Genomic DNA, 24,302 nt, shown 5'->3' on the forward strand with positions numbered 1-24,302 from the left:
TCTCTGCCTGTCTTGCTACTCATGGCCGAATGGAAATTATGAAGGTCAGGTGCACAGGAATGGTAGTCGGCGAGAATTCAGCGATAACGGATGTTGACGTGGTCGCCTCATGAATCAAATCGCACGAGTAGATGATGTCGTTCTTATCGAAGGTCGTCATCTGGCCGTTAAAACGCTGCTCTCAGAGGAAAGATCATCGCTCAGGTCCCGCGAGCTGTCGCTCTCCAGAGATTCTCATTAGCTGAGCGTCAGCCATATGGAGCTCACACACACACAAGCCGAGCTTCTGTTGAGGTCAGCCTCATTTTCATGTTAAACAAACACACAAGAACTGTGGGAGTCAGAGGGCACTTTTAGTCTACATCTTACTCTACTGATCTTAGTCGGCTAATGCGGATAAATCAAGTTACTTTTATTTCTATAGCTCTTCATGCAATACAGATTGTTTCAAAGCAGCTTCACAATGATGAACAGGAAAATTATACAAACTTAATCAAATATGAGATAAATTAAAATTCCACTGTAAAGCAGCTCTAAAAAGACAATAGTGTCCATCATTCAGCTCAATTCAGTTCAATGTTGATTCAATTCAGTTCAATAACAGTGTTTATGTTGCAAAATATATCAGTTGTGAAACTAATTCTTTACCTAATGGAATAACCGATTGGCTGAACGGCACACAACCCAAACTTATCTTGATGTCTTTCATTTGAAAACAGTGTTGTATGTGTTTGTGTTGCACATGATATTTGACAGACAGAAAGATGTGTGTGTCTCTCTCAAGTGTGTGAGCCGGTCACCTCTGGCAGGGCAGATTTTATGTTGTTGTGGCCGTTATAAAGTCGCTGTGCTGTGAAAATAGCTTGAAACATTCTCATACCCCACCATTAAATTAATGCTGTGTGAAAGGTCACGCTGCTCTCACACAAGTGTGTGTGTGTGTGTGTGTGTGTGTGTGTGAAAGCCAACCCTTCATTCTTTTTTTCAGAGCAACTAGGATATACAGCAGCACCAGAAAATTTGCAAAACCGCTACATCAAACTGTAAAATTACTGAATGTCATTACATTAGAGATTCAAATATTAAACCAAATGGCATATATTTCCCATTATTATATTTTAATATTTAGAATTATTTTTATTTTTTAATAATTAGAAACTGTCTGAATATCTAGTTCCCTACTGATTGTTTGACGTCAGTTGTACAGTGAATGTCTTACTAGTCATAATTTAATTTTGACTATTTGTTTAATTTGAAACCCTGTTTTTATAGATGTAAAATTTTCAATTTAATTGCGCTGTATTTATTGTTCATTGCTAGAAGGTACAAAATCACAAACCAAGGACTTTAAATTGTTTTTATGCACCAAATATTGCAAATCTCATTAAACATCAGTTAATAATATTCAATTAATAGAAAAGGTTCAATTAAAACTAAAGGTTACGTACTTTAAATACAGCATTTATTTATTTATTTATTTATTTATTTCAATCCAGCCTGAGATCACACCAGCATTAGCTTATTCAACCAGCTGATTCCAGTATTCAAACACATTGAGAAGTCAAACATAATGAAGAAAAGTGACGTTAGTGAAAAGAGAAGATCCACATATGTAATCGCAGTCATAAATGGCATGTGTGTTCCTTAGACGCACCTGAGCGTGAGGTGGTTGGCACTCGGCATCTCTGGTTACCAAGCAGCCAAGAGACAGACAAACAGACAGACAGGTGTGAGACACCTGCGCTGGTCCTGATGCTCCTGTGTAACTGAACAATGTTTAGCGTGTTTAGGTCAAACATCTCCAAGCAGCTGTGATGTCGTCATATACTTGTATACAAAACGTCACAAGTACCGTTACTTCAGTACCAAGGCATCTGTGACGAGCGTTATTTTCAGCATCAGATTTTCTCGAACGTTTTGCGAGCATTAATAACGTTATTGTTGTGTTGTTTTAATCTGTTCTATTGCTTTTATTTATAAAAGCAGTAGTGTGTGTGTGTGTGTGGTAAAGTGCTGTTGTCTTTTTTAATCTGCTGTTCTGCTGGTTAAAGTGTCTGTTTGAAGCGGTGGCCAAAAATAACCATCCAATGAAATCACAGCAGCAAACGGCCCCACACAACCTGAACCCTTGACCAGGACCCTCGATCCCTCTCTCTGAGATAAAGACACACACACACAGACAGACAGAGAGGAGGGTGTTGTGAAATATTCTGGTCATTTGTTCATCCTGGTGATGTTTTAGTGTTCCCAGATTAATTATGTTGTTAAAATGTGGAACAAATACAGTTTGTTTATTTACAATAATAATAATAATAATAATATATTTTCTACAGATGCACATAAAATAAACAAATAAATTGTAGAGTTGGTTTTTGCTTGTAATATAAACTGGAGTGCAGTTTATTGTAAATTTAAGGAAATATATGCAGTAGCCTATATATATATATATATATATATATATATATATATATTAAATTTTTTTTATATATATATACAATAACAATAACTTTACTGACAGTGTTGATTGGTTGAGTTTGATGAATGTCAACATTACAATATGCGTAAAATTGAGAAAATGGCTTGAGACTTTTACTTTTACTTGACTTTTACTTGTAACTGTAGCTATGATATGTAGCTATCTCCATGCTATGTTGATATGATGTTAGATGTATAATAATACTCTTTGTCTAATGCTGAAGTATTTGTGATTTTGATAGGTTAACAGCATCTTTAAAGCGGAGTTGTTTCTGAGCAGATGCACATTTGACAGACTGATCATGAAAGCGTTTCTGACAGACAGCAAATACAGGCTGCTCATGCGAGAGAAATTGAATGTGTCACTTGGCTTTTGAAGAAGAGAAAATACAGAAATGTTTTCTGATAGATCTGTTTTTTGTAGTTCTGAAATACTCAAATGATCTACTACATCACACACAGAGCTCACTGTATCCCACAATGCAGTGCACACAACTGCCCTTTTCCAGTGTGATGAATGAAGCGGAAGTAATGACGGCAGTATCATACAGTATTACACGTACTGAGTGAAATAATAGTGAGACAGAAAACATTTCAAACCGTTTACTAAAGTGTCACATGACCTCATTTCGTACAGTAATCTTGCCTAGCAGTCTGATCAAATAACCAACAACAAAAGCAACATTAATATCACTATCTGTGTATGTCTCACACTGGAAATCACAAAAACTCTGTTAAAAAACTTTTAATTATATATAATCTGATGCGCTGTGGGTTTCAGAGTAAAGCACAACACTGGCTACGTTTACATGCAACCAAATAATCAGTTAGTAATCAGATTGACGGCTCAATCTGACTGAAAGCCTTCATGTAAACACCTTAATCGATCTGATTGAGCTCGATCCGAATGAAATTTCGATCAGATTGAAAGGGGTGGTTTGTTCCTTTTCTAATCCGATCCGATAAACACTTGATCGGATTGAAAATCGAAACTGAAAGCCTGCGCATGTGCAATGATGTTGAAATAGCTGAACGAGCTGTACTTCCTGTTGAATAAAGTGTCATATAAATGAGTGTCCCGTCATTCTAAAATTCTTCTTTCACTCAGTGTCTGTGAAGTGGAGCAGGACAACGTGATATATATATATATATATATATATATATATATATATATATATATATATATATATGAGCAGCACGGCAAAGCGGTTCATATGCTACATTGTCTCCAAATTATGACCATAAATGGATAAATATTAAGTTTGCTGTTTAAAACAAATTAAAAAATCAATGTAGGAAAATGATTATTATGTGTAAGATGAAAATCTATTCCGATTTGAAGCTTGTAACATATAAACCCAGGCACATTAACCCGATCACGTTTAGTGTTCATGTAAACACTACATTCAGATTCATCAATCGGAATAAATTCAGTCCAATTGAAACAAAAGTTGTGCATGTAAACATAGCCACTGTGTGCATTTGGAGTTTGTTTTTAATCACATTTAAAACATTATTACAATTTTTACAATTATAATCAGAAAAAATCATGGTGCAGCCCTACTGTACATGTACCTACTGTACATAATTACCCATAATCCCCTCTAAGAGAAGAAAATTCACATTAGACATTTTTTTTGTGCTTTTTCACACTAGAAGTCTGCTGTGGCTGAGTTTCAGACTAAACACACATCTGCCATTCAGTGTTGTTTGCTTTTGCTTTTTCACAGCCTCATGCGTCACGTTAAAACAGTAAAACAGTGCGATTACGGCCAGAACACGTGTCGTCATATTTGAGCAGCAGCAGCTTCTCTGTTTTAAGCAAAAAAGAAAAAAAAAAGCAATTTCTCTGTTCTTGTGGTGATGTGCAGCGTGAGCTCTTAAGCGGGATTTACTGTCGACCCCAAACGCCATTAGAGCAGATTCACTGACAGCCGCATCTTTGATGTCGTATTCCACGGCGGCACGGCGCGTGTACAGATAACTGTATGACACCCGTCCTGACAGCCGCAGAAGATACGATTTTACGTATTTACATGCTGAGAAAACTGCTCTTTGAAGTACAGAGAGACAGAGAGAGAGAGAGAGACAGGGTGGGTGTTGGCAGTCGTCGGCAGATATTTTGGATCGTTCAGTAAAATCCCTCTGGTCGTCGTGGTGACACCCTGCTCACAGATCCAATTATAGACAGGGACTATGGGATACGTATGTCACATCCTACATTAACCGGTTTGCCTCATCCTTAACAAGAGATGGAGACAGCGATAATCCATCATACTAGGGCTGTGCCGTTGTTGTTATTGCTAACTAAAACTATTAAACATTGTTTTTGTTAAATGCCATAACATAAATATTAGATGAAAAACAAAAAAAATAGAAATGTTGCCTTGAAATAATTACGTACTAAAATAAAAATAAATTAAAGATATATAGAAATATAAAAAAATAAGTAATAAAAATGGTGAAAGCACGTACACATATACATTTGTTTGTTTGTTTGTTTGTTTGTTTATTTATTTATTTAATTATTTAATTATTTATTTACTTATTTATTCACACACAGTGCTGTGTAGTAACTGATTATATGTAGTCTGGATTACATAGTGGTAACCGCTAATCAGATTCCAGAAATGTAATACTTGTAATTAGATTATTTTACATTTTAAAATACTCAGAATCAGAATACAGTTTTTATTGGTTACATGATTATTTAATATACAAAGAATGGCAGTATATATATATATATATATATATATATATATATATATATATATATATATATATATATATATATATATATATGTATGTGTATATATAAACTTCCTGCCTACAGATTTTTTTTTTTTTTTTTTTTTTTGATGATCAAAAAAAATGTTTCATTGAAAAATGCAATTTTTCATTGCATGCTAAATATTTCACTTTTTTTTACCTTGACGCAGCTTCAGTCATGTCAGTCACTCACTGGTGATTTTAAGCTGTCTGAATGTATTTGAATTGGATTGCTTGTTTCTCTCACATCTGCGAGGCAGATTGTTGTTTTTATATAGCTTTAAATTATGTATTAAGTTGCTAATAAAGTTACAGGACAAATGTTCATTCTGCAGTTTTTATTGCATTTGGAGCCTGGCGAGTGTTAATTTTGGACTCTGGGATTCATTTACCGTCTGCTCTATTAATGACGCCTAAGCTGCTCTCAGATCATGATGTAAATCTCTTTAAATAAATGGCATTTCTTATCTCATCGCTCTGATTTCCTGACATGCTGCTGCTCATTTCCATCACAACCAAAAAAAAAAAACTTCCCTGAAAAAAAAAAAGAAAAAGGTAATGTTGTTTAAAATGCTTGGCATGTTGGTAATTACAGCAGAATCAGGAAGAGTGATTCCTTGTTATTAATAAAAAAATCGAATTATATTCAAATAGTATGGATGCTTGTTTCCGCCATGGAATGAAAAATAAAAAAGGTACTTTTTTAATCTCACATTTCAGACTTTTTTCTCATAATTGTGAGTTTATGTAAAACATTTTTTTAGTCAGTAACTACTTTAAGGTAAAAGTTACACGTTACTACATGTACTTACTATAGTAATAGCAGTAAATTGCAAGTAACTAACACTAAACCTAACCCTAACTGTAACTCTATAGTAAGTACATGTAGTTAATTAATATTACTACTACTATAGTATAGTAATAAATACTATAGTACTTATTTGAGTAAGTACAATGTAACTACTTCACCTTAAAATAAAGGGTAACCAAAAAGTTACAATTACGAGATATAAACTCACAATTCTGACTATTTCTTGCAACTACATGTTTATAATTCGCAATTGACTTTTTTCCCCACAATTGCAAGTTTGTAACTGCCAAATCTGGCTTTATTTCTCAGTATTGTAAGACATAAACTGCCAATTATGTGAAAAAAAAAATTCAGTAATAAAAAAAAAATCAGGGACAAACATACATAAATAAATAAATAAATATATAAATATTGGAAAATTTAACTTTTCAGTACATTACAAAATTAGGAACAATAATAAGAGGCATTTTATATTTAGGAGTCAGCATGATCCTCTGATTTCTGCGACATCAGCTGCCTTCTGCATTCATGGGATTATCTTCACATCTTTCCTCTGTTCATTTGATTGCATTTTTTTTTCATTTACTGCTGTGTTGTATAACCATGTCTTGCCCCAAGAGCGCAATGCACACAAACTCCGACCTCTGTTCAATAATCCGCCTGAATAAGTTGTGTAACCACGTCTCTTCCCGCTTTCTCTCTTTCAGCACCACCGAAGTTCTTAAGAACCCCGAACGATCAGACGGGTGTTCAGGGCGGCGTTGCCTCCTTCATCTGCCAGGCCACAGGTGACCCACGGCCCAAAATCGTATGGAACAAGAAGGGGAAGAGAGTGAGCAACCAGCGTTTTGAGGTATTAGGTCTATTGTTCTGATGTAAAATGCTCGACAAGTGAATGCTAACGATAACCACACCCCATTGACCACTTCGGCCACGCCCATCCATTTCATATTCTTACACCACTAACGTGCATGATTGCTCATGGCCTGGGGCCGAATTCACAAAAATCTTTATCAAAATTTGTGAAAGTTGTTCAAATAAATCCTGAGAAGATTATAATAATGTTCCTAAGTGCAATACTTAAAAACACAGTCATAAGAAGTTCTCAAATATTTTCTTAAGATCATCTTAAATATATATATTTTTTAAATAAAATGACAAGCATTGGTGTTATCTGTAAAAGCATGAACAATTTTTTATTTTATTTTTGTCTCTACTAGCTTGAAATGCTGCTAAAAATTATACCACAATTACAAAATAATAATAAAAAAGAGGTCTCTATTGGATAGTGGTCGACCGATATTGTTTTTTTGATGGCCGATGCCGATATCTTAGAGAGCAGGGTGGCCGATGGCCGATATAAAGCCAATATTTTTTTAATATATATATATACTTAGACTTTAGATGGCAACAACTTGAATCTGCAGTCCTGTTACAGTTTTTTTTCACAAATAAAGTAATTGTTTAAAAATATATGAATATGTTAATAAAAAGGAAGTAAACACTGTAACAGGGCACTCAGTAATCTGGTAATTTAATGCGCAATGGTAATCATAGTTTTTCAAATAAAGACAAGGTAACGCTAATTTTACATACAGCACACAGTGAAAACGATATGAATATGACAGTGGGCAACTGGATATAGCACAGCATATTTTAAAATGAAGGATTTAAAGTTTTTCGATCGCGTCTCTTGTGAAGCTGATCTTCTGTTTGCATTCACTCACTTCGCATGGGCCGACCGTCACTCGCAATCACACATTTGTGCAGGCTACAAATGCACATTTCACAAGATATCACAGCTGGATTCGATTAAATCTGCAAGATTTATGAAATTAAATGTTTATTAGATATTCAGATATCTGTTTAAATGATGTAGATGCGCATTTGCTGAATGTTGACGGTAAATGATAAAGTATTTTAGCCTGATTGTTTGCCTTTTCTGTTACAAATAAAGCTTTTTCGCTTACCATTTACTTTCTTTGTTTACCAGTTCTGTATAACAAAATATTAGATATGACTGACAGAGATCGTAAACTAATGAAGACGGAGAATGTGAGTGAGCGCTGTGTGATCAGGCGCTGCCGTTCTCTTCTGGCGCTGGTGTTCTCAGCGGCGACCGTCAAAATAAAAGTCCAGAGCGCCGTCAAAATGAAAGTCCCGCTTCCAACACATCGGCCAATCAGAAAAACTTATCGGCCGATGCCGATATTTAAAAAATGTCAAATATCGGCCGATGTATCGTTCGACCACTACTATTGGATGTGTCTTTGTAAAGTTTTTAATTTAACTCCAGCAAAAATTCATTTAATTTCATTTAAGACAAGTTGGAGGTTATCCTAACTTTAAAAACTTTATTATAATTATTGTAACATTATTTTCAAGAATTTGAATTCTTAAATTGTGTCTTATGAGCTATGGCAAGAAAAAATATTTGAACTTTAAGTATTTTTGGAAAATAAAATATTCTTAATTTCCCTTAGTTTATTTTACTAAAACTAAAATCATATATATTTTTTTGTTATCAGAACATTTTTCATTTAGTTCTTTTTGTACTAAAACAACAACAAAAACTGAAATAAATATGAAAATTTATATATATATATAAAAAAAACTATATAGACATAAAAAAAAACTAATAAAATAACAAGAACAAAAAATATATATATTTTAAAACTAAAATGAAAACAGAAAATACAAAACAAACAAAAATGTTTATTTATTTTTTGTGAATCCGGCTCTTGATCTCAATAGCAAGAGATCATAAATATTACCTTCATTTGAAGAAATGATGGATCAGATTCTCTCGTCAAGCATATGCTTTGCATTTATGAAATGCACTTTGTTCCCCAAAGTTTGTAGCTTATCTTTCTCTTCTGTTGAGCGTCTCATTTGCTTCTCAGTGCATGTTCTCTCGTCTCACGTGCCTGAATCCTGTATGTTTATTTATCTGTTTTTGGATCACCACCTCAGCCCAGCATGATAAACGCATCACAGCTGAACACTGATAAGATTTTTTATTAATTTCTGCGTCATCTTGCAGCTCGACCATCTTCCCTCTTCTATTCGGCTTCTAACATGTGGCCACTAATCTATGGACGCTTATCGGCTGATATGGCGCCTTTTCGCCTGCAGAAACTAAATCTTATCAACGTTCATTAAATGCTATTCAATACTAACATGCCAACTAATATGCTTACCTTCGATTCGCAACAAAGTCTTCACCCTCACCCATGCAACTTACTCATTACTACTATCTCTTTAAACTAGGGCTGTCAAATCAATTAATTGTCTAACATTAATCTCCTAACATAAAAGTTTGTTCTTATATAATATATGTTTGTGTACATATGTGTGTGTATGTATGTATGTATGTATGTATGTATGTATGTGTATATACAGTGAGGAAAATAAGTATTTGAACACCCTGCTATTTTGCAAGTTCTCCCACTTAGAAATCATGGAGGGGTCTGAAATTGTCATCGTAGGTGCATGTCCACTGTGAGAGACATAATCCCCCCCAAAAAAATCCAGAAATCACAATGTATGATTTTTTTTACTATTTATTTTTATGATACAGCTGCAAATAAGTATTTGAACATCTGAGAAAATCAATGTTAATATTTGGTACAGTAGCCTTTGTTTGCAATTACAGAGGTCAAACGTTTCCTGTAGTTTTTCACCAGGTTTGCACACACTGCAGGAGGGATTTTGGCCCACTCCTCCACACAGATCTTCTCTAGATCAGTCAGGTTTCTGGGCTGTCGCTGAGTTTGAGCTCCCTCCAAAGATTCTCTATTGGGTTTAGGTCTGGAGACTGGCTAGGCCACGCCAGAACCTTGATATGCTTCTTACAGAGCCACTCCTTGGTTATCCTGGCTGTGTGCTTCGGGTCATTGTCATGTTGGAAGACCCAGCCTCGACCCATCTTCAATGCTCTAACTGAGGGAAGGAGGTTGTTCCCCAAAATCTCGCAATACATGGCTCCGGTCATCCTCTCCTTAATACAGTGCAGTCGCCCTGTCCCATGTGCAGAAAAACACCCCCAAAGCATGATGCTACCACCCCCATGCTTCACAGTAGGGATGGTGCTCTTGGGATGGTACTCATCATTCTTCTTCCTCCAAACACTTTAGTGGAATTATGACCAAAAAGTTATATTTTGGTCTCATCTGACCACATGACTTTCTCCCATGACTCCTCTGGATCATCCAAATGGTCATTGGCAAACTTAAGACGGGCCTTGACATGTGCTGGTTTAAGCAGGGGAACCTTCCGTGCCATGCATGATTTCAAACCATGACGTCTTAGTGTATTACCAACAGTAACCTTGGAAACGGTGGTCCCAGCTCTTTTCAGGTCATTGACCAGCTCCTCCCGTGTAGTTCTGGGCTGATTTCTCACCTTTCTTAGGATCATTGAGACCCCACGAGGTGAGATCTTGCATGGAGCCCCAGTCCGAGGGAGATTGACAGTCATGTTTAGCTTCTTCCATTTTCTAATGATTGCTCCAACAGTGGACTTTTTTTTCACCAAGCTGCTTGGCAATTTCCCCGTAGCCCTTTCCAGCCTTGTGGAGGTGTACAATTTTGTCTCTAGTGTCTTTGGACAGCTCTTTGGTCTTGGCCATGTTAGTAGTTGGATTCTTACTGATTGTATGGGGTGGACAGGTGTCTTTATGCAGCTAACGACCTCAAACAGGTACATCTAATTTAGGATAATAAATGGAGTGGAGGTGGACATTTTAAAGGCAGACTAACAGGTCTTTGAGGGTCAGAATTCTAGCTGATAGACAGGTGTTCAAATACTTATTTGCAGCTGTATCATACAAATAAATAGTTAAAAAATCATATATTGTGATTTCTGGATTTTTTTTTAAGATTATGTCTCTCACAGTGGACATGCACCTACGATGACAATTTCAGACCCCTCCATGATTTCTAAGTGGGAGAACTTGCAAAATAGCAGGGTGTTCAAATACTTATTTTCCTCACTGTGTATATATATATATATATATACACACGCATGCACACATACACATATATATATATATATATATATATATACTGTAGATATATATAAATAATATGTATATACACAAACACATATGTTATGTTAGATGCGATTAATCGATTTGACAGCACTTTTTTAAACATTTGTTTAATGCTCAGTTTCTACTTGGCTCCGTTAGCCAAGAGCCGCATGCGTGAGCGCGTGGTCATACCCGCATTTCTTTGCGTGAAAAGTGACAGTGAAAGAAAAGGCACAGAGTATGACCACTGATGTATTTAAGTCTGTAAAACGGAGAACCCGTCCTGGTTGGTTCTGTCAGAAGTGAGTATACATCTCCCCAATTGCCACCAACTAAAACTGTCTGTGAGCGTCCTGTGTCCCGTCCGTCTGGCGTCAGTCGGTCTCGTCGAGGCTAATCGACTGTCTACTGTTGTTCTTTCTAATGGCGTTTTGTGCCTGTGACGTCACATCTCCATTCTCGTTTCATGTTTCATACGATCAACTTTAAGAGTGGGCCAGATCACGCTAGCTGAAAGTTGCACGGCCATCCCATTCTTAAAGCCACCGGGTTTACTCGTGAAACGTCTGGTTGAAGAATTTTGCATTGCCCTCATACATTCACTGAGCATTTTACACAAAGGAATTTTTTTTTTTTTTTTTTACATGTGGTAACAAATTTCTGCCCAGTGCATTACAAGAATGTTGTCCTTCCCAAAAGTGCAAACTTCTGTGAAGTGGTGCAGGGCAACGTTGTCCCACCAGTCCTTGTTTCGAACTCTCATCTACAGATTCCTCATTTTTGTACTGGGAGGAGCATTTTTACTGCTTGATAAATATTTATCATTATGACACAAAACTTAATGTGCTCGTCATCTGCTAATTATGATCCGAAATGAATAATTATTTGGTCTGCTTTTTAAAACAAAAAGAAAAGGAGGATGATCAGTATGTGCCAACAGCAGGAAACTTGGTAACACTTTAGAATACAGTTCCATCATTAATGATTAACTACACAGGAACAACTGAGTAACGCAATATAGTAAACACTCCAGTAACTACTATTAACCAACAGTAAACTCTGATTAAGAAATTAGTAAGTAATAGCGCTTAGTCGAATGTGGTTGTTCACTATTAGCTAATTAATAACTACAAAAAATGTCTTACCTCCCAGAGAACTACTAAGAACTACTATATACAGGTTCATAATTAACATGAATAACACATAATGTATAATTAATTCTAAAGTGAAGATCATAATAACCCACTAGTAGTGACTCAAGTGTTACTACTTTCTTCTAAAGGAATTACTAATTATTTGGATCAGTATTCTAAAGTGAAAAGTATGGTAACTCCCAAGTATTGACTCAAGTCATTGTAAGCTTTGTACGTTTTTCCAAGGCTTTGGATAGTAATTCCTTCTGATGGATTTGGTAATGCTTAAATCATTATTAGTGGGTTACCATGATCTTCATTTTTGAATACTGATCCAAATCAATTAGTATTTCCTTCTGAAGGATTTGGTAATACTTGAGTCAGTACTAGTGGGTTACCATGATCTTCACTTTTGAATTAATTATACATATGCATTACTCTCATTAATTATGAACCTGTATAAACCCCGCCCCTTTTCATCGCTGCGTTCATTGCATTTAGACTTCCGGTTCGTATTTCCACAGCGATCTATATGTATTTATGAATAAACTGCTCATTTTAAAATCTTCCTGGTCTACTGACATTTATGACATCAGTTTTAAACATTACAGTGCTCTTGATAACTTTTGTTAACTCTACAATAAGCAAATCCACTTAACCAGCTAATTATTCTTCGACAGCAATGCCGTAGAAATATACAGAGCTACCGCAACAATGGAAGTTCAAAGAAAACATTCTGCATGCACGTTTCTCTGGCGCATAAGGTCTATATAGTAGTTCTCTGTGAGGTATGACATTTTTTTATTGAACTACCACATTCTACTGAGCACTATTACTTACTAATTTGTTAATCAGAGATTCTTGTTAGTTAATAGTAGTTACTAGAATGCTAATAGTGAGTTACTTATTCGTTCCTGTGTAGTTATTATTCATTAATGATGGAACGGTATTCTAAGTGTTACCGGAAACTCTATATTTGTGAAGTTTGCACATTTCCAATTTGAAGCTTGAAGCACATCAATCTGATCACTTTATTTAGCGTTCATGTAAAATGTTTATCATCAATCAGAATGATTTTATTCCAATTGAAACAAAATATGTCAATGTAAATATAGCTACTTATGCTGCTTTTTGTTTATTCTACAAATCATGTTGTTTGTGGGCATTTCAAGAATAAGCGATGTGCATGAGTTTGTGTGACTAACACAGGATCGTACCTATCTATAGTTAAGTTCTGTTACTTATGTTAAGTTCACTTCAAGTATACTTCAAAGTGTACTTTAATAAATTGTGTGTATTTAATAAATAAAAGTAGACTAGATCTATAAAACCTATAAGTTCACTTTGTAGTGTAGTTCAGAGTATACTTGCAGTGCAAAAGAAAAATGGAATGTTGCACATGCCCTTGGCGATGTGGACAGTGGACACCATATAATTTTGAGCACAGGTTTACCATCTGAGGCAGATTTCAGTCATCGTAAAATATTTATTTTGTGGCAGGGCAAAACTGTCTTGAATCTTTTAGAGTGACATGCTCACCGACAGCTGATGATTTCTTCTGACAGTGTCAATAGTTTAGTGTGTCAGTCCCGTTGTGGTGACCTTCAGATGAAGAAGCAATAGGAGCACAGCTGCTATTGACGCGAGTGTGAGAGAACCATTCAGTATTTATGAAATGCAGCATAAATATCTTATTTACCATTTCTTATGTTATGACAGCACTACAAAAAATGACCTTGAGATAAAGACTGAGCAGGTCACAAATTCCATCTTTTCCAGAGAAAACACCGCGGACTTTAGTACAAAAGCATATTTGGGTTTGTGTGTCAAGGATATCCACCCTTAAAAAAATGAAATATACTTTAAGTTAATTTTATTAAGTAAACTTAAGTTCAAGTATATTTTATATAGTTAAGTATACCAATATCAGTGTACTAGTAGTAGGCCTATACTTGGAAGGGAACTATTTCAAAACTTCTGGGGACTGAGGTGCCTCACTTTTTATAAAAGTATACTTTTAAGTGTATTTGAGGAGTAACAGTAGTAAACTTTGAGTACATAACTAGTTTAAATCTAAGTTTTCACTTTTATATTTCAACTATACTACAAGTGAACATCTAAGTAAACTGTAAGTTTACTAGCTATATACTTAGGCCGTGTGTCCACCAAAGCGTTTTTACTCGCGGCTGGCGTGTTTTTTCAATTGTTTTCAATGGGAGCGCCGCGTTTTTAAAACGCCATGAGCGTAACGAGGTGCTGAGCGTCTTTTTCACGCTGAAGCGCTGACGTTCAGCGTTTTTTACTGGTCGCCGAGAGCTGAAGAATGTTCAACTTTTGGTAAAACGCAGCGCTCATCACTGTCACTTTTTACTCAACCGTCCAATCACAGTGGAGGAGGGGCGGGACTAATACCACACCGACCAACCGCGTCCGCCACATGATTCTGCTTGTACAACGTCAACAGATGACAACAACAAGCATATAACGGAATAAAATCAAGAGCCAGAGAAAATACATTACATTGTATTGACATTTTAATATAGAATAAACACAGAAACAAAATATGTGTGAAATGAGATACTAGTAAGACTTTCGCGGATATTCCGTATCATAACAAGCAAAGTGGATCGGTCTCAACCGTCTCAATTGAAAAAACGCTGCGCTGCCAAAACGCTCTCAAGCGCCCACAGCTGAGCGTTTTTAGCAGAGCGCCTAGCGTTTTCAGCTGGCTAAAAACGCTTTGGTGGACACACGGCCTTATAGCCCACTTTTTAGTTTATGAAAGTACACTTTGAAGTACACTCAGTAAACTATTTGTTTTTATAACTATTCGTTTTCTTTAAATGAACTTAACATCATACACTTTTTACTTTTTTAACTTATTTATAAAGCCTGGATGAATAATTAGTTGGGTTAGTAAAATAACGAAATTATAGTTTTTAAGTAGAAAAAAATATTTATGTATGTATTTAAAAGAAGTATACTAATAGCACACTTGAATAAACGTATAATTTATAAGTGTAGTCAGACTTGACCAGAGTCTCAGCTAATCTGTCTATCATACAGTCTGACATAAAATACTATTCCTGTCGTGCAGTCTGATCTCATAAGTCTCATATCGTATTAACTCACAAAATATATAATTTAGGACACAAAATAAAAATAAACAAATAAATCTAACAGTTTGCACTGGGCTTCAGAATGAGAAAACACCAACATATCAGCAATTATAAATATTTCCCAGGGAACAAATCGCAGATTTGCCGAAAACCTTAACCAGACTTTCTGTGTTTCTGTGTCCTGTGTTCATACTGTTGCATCAGGTTGAGTAAATGATGGTCTGTTGTCTGTCCATAGCTATTTGTCAGGATGAAGTGTGTGTGTGTGTGTGAGCATGATTCTCTGTCGTCAGTCGTGAACAAAAAAAACTCTCGTAACATATCTTGTCTCTCGCACCTGTAGGTTATAGAGTTCGATGATGGATCAGGCTCAGTGCTGAGAATCCAGCCGCTGCGGACGCCGCGCGATGAAGCCATTTACGAATGCGTCGCCTCCAACAGTGTTGGGGAGACGAGCGCCACGACACGACTCACTGTTTTACGTGGTAGGTCTATGACGAATAACTCTCGCTAACCTTTGCTCTCTCATTGCCTTCCAGCCCTCACAGGTACGTGTTTTGTCTATTTGTTCTTTTTGTCTGTTTGTATCTTTCTCCAGTGAGTACACTACTGGTAAAAAGTTTGGAATAATTGGAATAATTTTTTTAATGCTTACAAAGGTTGCATTTATGTGATGAAAAATACAGTAAAAACAGTGATATTGTAAAATATTATTACAATTTTAAATAATGTGATTTATGTATGTGTGCAATGCTGGTGATTTCAGAATTGGATCCTAATGCAGTGTAACATATTTATTAACAAAAATAACAGGCAACAGCAAACAAAGGCAAAACACAGAGTAAATCCAAAGACTGGGAAGGGCATTACTGAAAAGAAGGCATGTGATACATGCACAAAAACACAACACCGAACACCAAACACTGAACAAGGAAAGCACAAGGGCTGCATCTGAAATCACATACTTGGTATATTTGGCCCCCCCCCAAAAAAAATAAAATAAACTGTACAGTTGGCCCTCAACCAGAATAATACTTTTACCGCTCCGGGAAAATTGCGGGTGTGTATTTGTTGCCTTTTACCGCTAAGAGGCGCGCGCTACAATCACAGACTTTGAAAAGTGTCAGTTTATTCTCTCTATTGCGTAATCTGCCGCCGCGGCTCATTGAGAGCGATTGAGAGCTGTTGCAGATAAATTCAAGTGAAACATTGTAGTTAAACAAATTCATAATCACAATACTGAAATTACAGTACAAATTTAGAACTGAAACAAATGTAGGCTTCTATTACTGCATCAAATTTAAGCAAAGTATGCTAAACATTAACATTGTGTGTCCAATTTTTCTATAATTTAGAAAGGTTATGCATGTCAATAGGTTATGTGTCTTATATTTCGTGTTATTTTAATTTATCAGTAGATTTGTTAACTGAAACATAACAGTGAAATAAATTAAACTAAATGATTGTGAAATTAAAACATTGATCAGGACTTGCTAGTCGACAATGCTAGTCGGCAGCAATTGTGTTTTAGCATTCTTTATTAAGAATTAAATAGGCTTACAGTAGGTTGTTATGATTAGCATAATTTTCTTTAATAAATAATGAAAACATTTCAACATAGAACATTGCAATAGAAAAATATTAGGCTACATCAATGAGGCTTTGCATGAGCATAAGACGTTAAGCTCAATCTCTATACAGCGTTCAGACGATAGCTCTGGCCTCGCGGAGCTTCAAGCGTTCTGAGATCGAATCTCAGCTCTACCATCTTCATAATTTTGTCTCTAGTTTAATATTTGTCAAAAATGAAAACTTTTGAAATGTTAATTTATTGATTCGAAACACTTTTTGGAGCTTTGATTTGTTGTGTTTTCCTGTCATTTTTATTATTATTAATTGTCATTTTACACATTACAACATAAATTTGCTACATTCCAATAGAGCCACTGCACAGACGACACAACTGATGAAGGAAGATTATCAGCCGATCGCACCAGAACATGAAGATGATGAAGCTCGTTTTTAATCTGCTAAATTATTGTTTTGTGAATCATTCACGAAATTGAGATGACTGACAGTGATATCCGGCCACAGAAACGAAAAAAAAAATTCAAAACAGATCCATACATTGAACAAATCAGAAAAAGACTGATTTTGTTGACTTGGCTATAAAAAATAACAGACTAACTAAATAGTATTCCTTTCAATATAAAAACCAATGAAAATGTAAAAGAACACTACAATTAATTAAGTCTGAAACCCCATGGCACATTTCAAGGTTTAAATAAATTAAAACGCTACTTTGGTTTGGGCCAGCTTTTTCAAAGCAAAACTAAATACAATCTTCAAACGCATGGTTATTTGTTGTCATGAACAAAATGTTCAACTCAATATTAAATTCCACAGGGATCTTTGGATCCTTACAACCAGGGTGCGATTTGTGAATAAAGCGTTTTTTTTGTTTTTTGTTTTTTGTTTTTTACACAAATGTAAAAATTCACTTACATTTAAAAATGCGGCAATTGCTGCTGTTTTGCACAATATCCCTTTGCGCCACCTGACCGTCATTTCGTGAATGACTTTGAAATGTGACTGGTTTATTTTTGCCGCGGCGGCTGGCGTGGCTGTAATATGCATTCTGGTTGACTACCTACTGTATGTGCCAAAAGAAGTAGTCCGAATTCACAGTACTCATAAAAGAGTAGACAAAAAGTACCTGGATAACCTACCACTGATTCTGATTCTGAAGTGTACATACAGTATTTGTGAATGGCAGTGAAGGGATGCAACTGATGTTATAGGTCACATGACAACAACAACATGATGAATGTAGTATGTCCGGATTACATTCATACTACAAACACTTCATACTATATAGAACATATTTTTTTAGCGGTTGCAAAGCACTTACTTATTCAAAATAATTATCTACTCAAGATAGTATACGATTTCGGACACAGCCAATACAGACAGGGATGAAGGGCAAACAAGCATATCAAAAACACATGGGAACAAATAAATGAAACTAATCAACAAAGAAAACTCCACACCTAAAAATAAGTTAAACAGGAAACAGTAAAAACCTTAAACCTAAAACAAGAGTCCAGAGCAGGATGATTTTTCTCTAGTTTTCAGTGTCAGATGATCCTTCAGTTATCATTCTAATATGCTGATTTGCTGCTCAAGAAACATTCTTCCTCTTCTACTTTGAAGGCTGGTGTTATGGCTGCTAAAAACAGCTTTGCATCACAGGAATAAATTACATTTTAAAATCTATTACAATTAAAGTTATTTTAAATTGTAATAATATTTCACAATATTATTGTTTTTATTACATTTGTATTGAATAAATTCAGCCTTGGTGAGCATAAGAGACTTATTTCAAAATCATAAAACATGTCCGGTACTATGTGTTTTGGTTTTAGCTAGAGTATTTGGCCAATGCAGCAAACAGCACCGTCTTTTCCTGCATTTTATTTCTAGAAAAGCCTCCCACGGATGGAGCCTGAAAACTGTAAAAGCTCCTTCAGCTCTCACTGACCTTGGAGCTTTTTAAAGGGGTTGATTAATATTCTAATTAGCAAACGGGCTTTCCCGCTCGCTAGCTTCAGCATCATCAATATAACTCTAATTTTATGCTACATTTACAACATTTTTACAAAGTTGCCCTGTAAGGATGTGGCCAGGGCCCTTGTGGAGAAAACGGAGTGAAAATGCTCTGTTTTACAGTGAAACTGCAGGCTTCACCATTTAAATCCAATGTCTCTGTGTTCTGAAAGGCTTTTACCTGACTTATCTTTTAATGGAATTACGAAACGCAGTTACTAATCTGGTAGTTTGGTCTGAGGAAGAACCCACCGACCTAAAATGGAAGAAATGGGAGAGAAGATTATGCTTTCCACCTCCAAATATTTGCATGGTTATTGGCAAAACATTTTTCCTCTACTTTCTCTTATTTTCTCCCTCCTTCTAGCTCCTTTGTGGCCACATCTGTTGTTGGAGGGAGAGTATTTCTGTTTGCAGCTCAGGCCTGATAAAACCTGCAACACAATAGTGGCGCGTCGCTTAGAACACACACACACACACACACACACACTGCAGCACAGCAGAACTCAATCAGGGGGAAAGTCTGCAAATCTCTCTGGATATGTTCAGAATACAGGCCTAGTGCTCACTGCATATGGCACAGTGCACACTGCAGTCTATACTGCCTGTTTGTAAAGATATGATGTGAACAGCAGGGGAGACTGGGGGAAATGTTACAGAACACACAACATAACATGTCCTTCATAACTCACAGATCTCCCTGCCATCTGTGGGTCTGAGAAACATACGCCAGCAGGTGCAACATTTATCACAATATTCAGTTCAATACTGTATAAAAGAAAGAAAACTGTCAAAGTTGTTCCTGTTACAAATACACAATGATTTTAATCGAGATTGTGTCATTATATCACTGCTTCTATAGTTTTTGGGGTTTTTTTAACTAGCATTTTTTTTTCAGGTTTGATTTTAGTTTTAGTCTTAGTAATTGTACATGCTTTCGTCACTTTTATTCGGATTATTATATAAATTTGCATATAGCTTTGATTTAATAAAAAAAATAACAAATAACAATAATTAAAAATTTGGGCCAGGGAAGTTTCCGAAATTTGGTTGATTTGACAGTACTGTGCAAAAAGTCATCGAGCCCATCTGTGATTACATGAAGAAACAGAAAAAAACTGATTATTAACCTATATTAACATGCCTAACACTTCTGCACAGTACTGTATTTCAAAGAATATAGATATTTTTTATTTCCCATTCAGCATCTGAACTTTTACCCAACAACCTAGAGATAAAACAGATATTAATTACAATTCAAGGCGTTAAAACCAAAGAAATGTATTCTTCAAAATGATTTATATATTAAGATCACGTGCGAATTAATCATCGTGGAAATAAAAATTGTATGCAAAATGTCTTAACTCAGGCTGTCCAATCCAATAATGAGTCAAGGAAGATTAAAAATGACTTCCGACTCGTTCGTCACACTGGAATGGAAGGTCAAGTTGAGCACAATGCAGTGTGTTATTCAGTATTGCACACAGAGAGCTGCTATAGTCTGCCTTAACTCATCTGACATTCAGTGCATACAGCAAACTTACATACTGGACCAGTATATGTACTGCAAACATAGTATGAGTAGATGGTAGCATGCTATTTAAAACACCCTGCTCTCTCTTCGAGCCTCACGTGGAATGACGATTTGGATGGAAATGTTATAATTATGAACAGAAAGCCCTAAACAAATATTTAAACATTCATATAAATGAAGGAAGCAGAGTTGTAGTAATTACTGCACATTCAGCCAGTGGGCAAGCAGCATCATTTGAGCATGAATAATGACACAAAACTAATACGTATTCCGCCGTAAGATATCAGGCTGCGGCAGACTACACCAGCGTCAAAAACAAGCTTAGCATTAAAGCACCTTTGCCTCAGTTAAGCCCCGACATACTTTTCTTCCCCTAAAAACATGCCGTTCAATCGGCCGTTCTGTGTTGTGTGGGAATATGGGTCATGTCTTATTCATGAATGCACCCACTGAACTGGGACCAATGTGTTCGGTCCTTTCACAGGGTGGGAATTGCAGGCCGATATTTGCCAACAAGGTCATAGGCACAATGCATTATACATCACAGTAAACAAAAAATCTGGGAAAACCGCAAATGTTGCTGGTAGCACCAATACATTTCAACACACTCTTGTAATACATTTAGCAAAATATCTTGCCTCAAAAAAACCCTGAAAATGATCACTCGGTCATCATTTATTCTCCATAACGTTGTTTCAAACACATGTGAGATGTTTAGCAGAATGTTCAAGCTGCTCTATTCCATACGTGACCATATCTGTGTATATATTTAGACACATTTAAACATAAGTGACAACAAACTTGGTGCACATATGCTTCAGGAGTTAAATTTGGGTCTGTTTCTCACACATAAAATCATGACTTCAGGAGACTTGAAATATAGTGCATAAGTCATATTGTCCTTTTTGGAACAAATAACACCAGCATTGGAACATTAGATGACATCATTTAATTCATTTAAACATATTACATTGTAAAAAATGTGCACAGCTTTGTTAAAGACAGGAAATCTAGTCTAAAATGGAGCATCGAAGCAAATAATGATGCGTGATGGAAACAGCTTTTGGTTGCAGGATGAGTATATGAGTGGGATAAAGAGGAGAGTTCTGGAAAAGTGAAGTGCCACTAGACATGGAGAAAACTGAAAGGGTTTTAAATGACCCTAAGGGGGAATATTAGCGTCACAATTTGGCTCCAGGGATGGAGAAACATCAGAGAGATTAACTGAATTCATTTAGTTCAATGTGCTGTGACCTGGTGTCCATTTGACATCCACTCACACAGTCAGCCAGTGAATATCATCAGCACTTTCCTGTGGCGTCATCTGATGTTAAAGACCCAGAGGCACTGACCCCATCATTTTATATGTATATGTATAGTGTGCGTGCGTGTATATATACAGTACTGTGCAAAAGTCTTAGGCATGTTAATATCCCCCCCACCCCCCCCAAAAAAGGTTTTAAGTCAGTTATTTATATCTTTTGCTGTAGTGTGTCAGTAGGAAATATCAGTTTACATTTCCAAACATTCTTTTTGCCTTTTTATTTAGAATCATTCAAATGATTCTAAATAATGGGACCTCATTGTAAAGTGTTGGATATTAACAGCCAGGATGATCTGATCTCACCATCATCAAGTCCGTCTGTGATTACATGAAGAAACTGAAAAAACTGAGACAAACTAAATCCAGAAGAACTGCGGGAACGTCTCCAAGATGCTTGAAGAAACGGCTTTTGTCCAGGTACACTTGCACAGTTTTTCAGGTAGCTTTGCAGGAAGGTTTCTTCAAGCATCTTGGAGACGTTCCCGCAGTTCTTCTGGATTTAGTCTGTCTCAGTTTTTTCAGTTTCTTCATGTAATCACAGACGGACTTGATGATGGTGAGATCAGATCATCCTGGCTGTTAATATCTAACACTTTACAATGAGGTCCCATTATTTGGAATCATTTGAATCGTGTATTAGAAAATGTTAAAATAAATTTTTGGTTCATGCTAACTACTTAACTAATGTTAAGAAATGTAACCTTATTGAAAAATGTTACCATCAAACTCAGCCATCAACCCTGTAAAGAAACTTATTGTGGGATAAGTTTATAAGTAACCACCATTCGGCCCCAAACTAGCTAGACTAGAAATGGAGAAGTTTTTCCGTGTACAGACGACACCATTGTCAAAATGATCCCCATTCACACAGATCCGCTTAAACAACTAAAAACGCTGTAATCTTCTGCTAGGCCATTAGATGGCGATGAAACACTATAGATTGAACACGTAATATGCATGTGAATGACGTCATCGTCTTTAGAGATTCGCGTTTTTTGTTGTTTACACTGAGACCATATTCAAAAACTTGCACTTTGAAACCCGGTTTCAAAAGTTTGCGTTTTCAGGCACCCAAAACAACGTTGTTGTGTAAATTAATAGCCAAAACGCATAAAAAGTTGTACGTTTTTAGATGAAAACGGTGTCGTCTAAACAGACCCTAAAGCAGAGGTTTTCAACCCTGCTTCTGGGGACCCATCCTAATCAAACACACCTGAACTGGCTAATCAAGCGCTTTGGAGTCACTTGAAAATCACATTGGTGTGATATTCATTTGTGCAGAAGCATATAATCTTCCCCAGGAACAGGGTTGAAGACCTCTGGTCTAAAGCAACCCTGTTATTGCCCCTTCTATTGCCAAGATTTTGTCTGCAAATATATTAGTGACAAAAAAACAAATCACACAAATAAGAGTTTAAAAACTGTATTCATTCCACATGTTGTGGTGATGGGGTTGCAGAAAATGAACAGCAAATAAAACCTCTCATATAATATTTAATTTAGCCTTTTGAAGTTGATGATCAACACTCTCCCAATTTTGTATTTTATTTGTGAATCATTAGTGCCTCTTTTTGGATTCTTGCCATTTGAAGTGAAAGTGCTCGGTTGTTAAAAACAATACATGCATCTTAGTTTAGTTGATGATGGCATTTATAGATTCATCTTTTACAGTGAGGATAGATGAATGTCTCAATAGAAGCAGGAAAACCGTTATGTCATGGAGGGAAAGTCCAACAGCTGCTCTTTTTTTCAAACGTCTGTTTCTGTGCCGTTCCAATGCAAACTGATTCCCATAGCGGAACTAGAGGAACTCTGGCAAATCCAGTGAAAAGCTGCCCCGATCATAACAGATGACAGCGACAGGAAACACTCCATTCTCTGCTGTGCTGAGTTGAGTTGCGTCTAGACAAAGCCTATTTTATGGTAATCCGGAAATATCCGTGCCAAAGTTGGAACGGCGGCACCTTTTTTTTCTTCTATATGTGCATCAAATTTACAGAATTTGACTGTCCCTCAACTTTTGCTTTGAACGGAGGCGTAATCTTCAGCAAACAGTCGTGCAGGAAGTCCGGATCTCGAGGTATAATTTAAATTCCTGACAGAAAAACAAAGGCATTGACTTAGCGTTCAAACGGCCATCCAGACGAATCGCTGCCTCAGCGCTCTCGCCGTCTTTGAGCGAGGTATGTGTTCGCGGACCCGCAGAGGGAGGACGCTGGGAAATTGCTGTGCCTGTTGTTTGGTGTTCTGACAGCTGCATCGAGGGTGAAAGGCGGCAAGAAAAGCTAGCAGAGCACAATGTGCTTTCGTTTACCCCTCCGCCTCGTAGGTGCCAAGACACAAACGGCCCACCGGCGCTTTCAAACATTTCCGAAGACCCTTTGACGCCCGAGTGCTTTGGAAACATGCTGACTTATCTCGCAACCCAGGTGAACCTTTCTTTGAGCTGAAAAATAGAAATGTAGAAAGGATGGGAACAAGGACCTGAGACAGCACTTA

At 36.4% G+C, this 24,302-nt stretch overlaps 1 protein-coding gene across 15 annotated transcripts in view; it reads left to right on the forward strand.

Annotated features, from left to right (window-relative positions):
- The window catches only part of LOC311287782 (receptor-type tyrosine-protein phosphatase delta), a 441,129-nt gene that overhangs the window by 309,617 nt on the left and 107,210 nt on the right, over positions 1–24,302 (forward strand). For all 15 annotated transcript variants that reach the window (XM_084404823.1, XM_084404828.1, XM_084404816.1 and 12 more), the window contains exons 6-7: positions 6,763–6,908; positions 15,683–15,824. In XM_084404823.1, the coding sequence (XP_084260949.1) occupies positions 6,763–6,908; positions 15,683–15,824 (288 nt within the window). The remainder of the gene's footprint in view (positions 1–6,762; positions 6,909–15,682; positions 15,825–24,302) is intronic.

This window comes from Rutilus rutilus, assembly GCF_951802725.1.
Source record: "Rutilus rutilus genome assembly, chromosome: 3".
In the NCBI taxonomy this organism is placed as follows: domain Eukaryota; kingdom Metazoa; phylum Chordata; class Actinopteri; order Cypriniformes; family Leuciscidae; genus Rutilus; species Rutilus rutilus.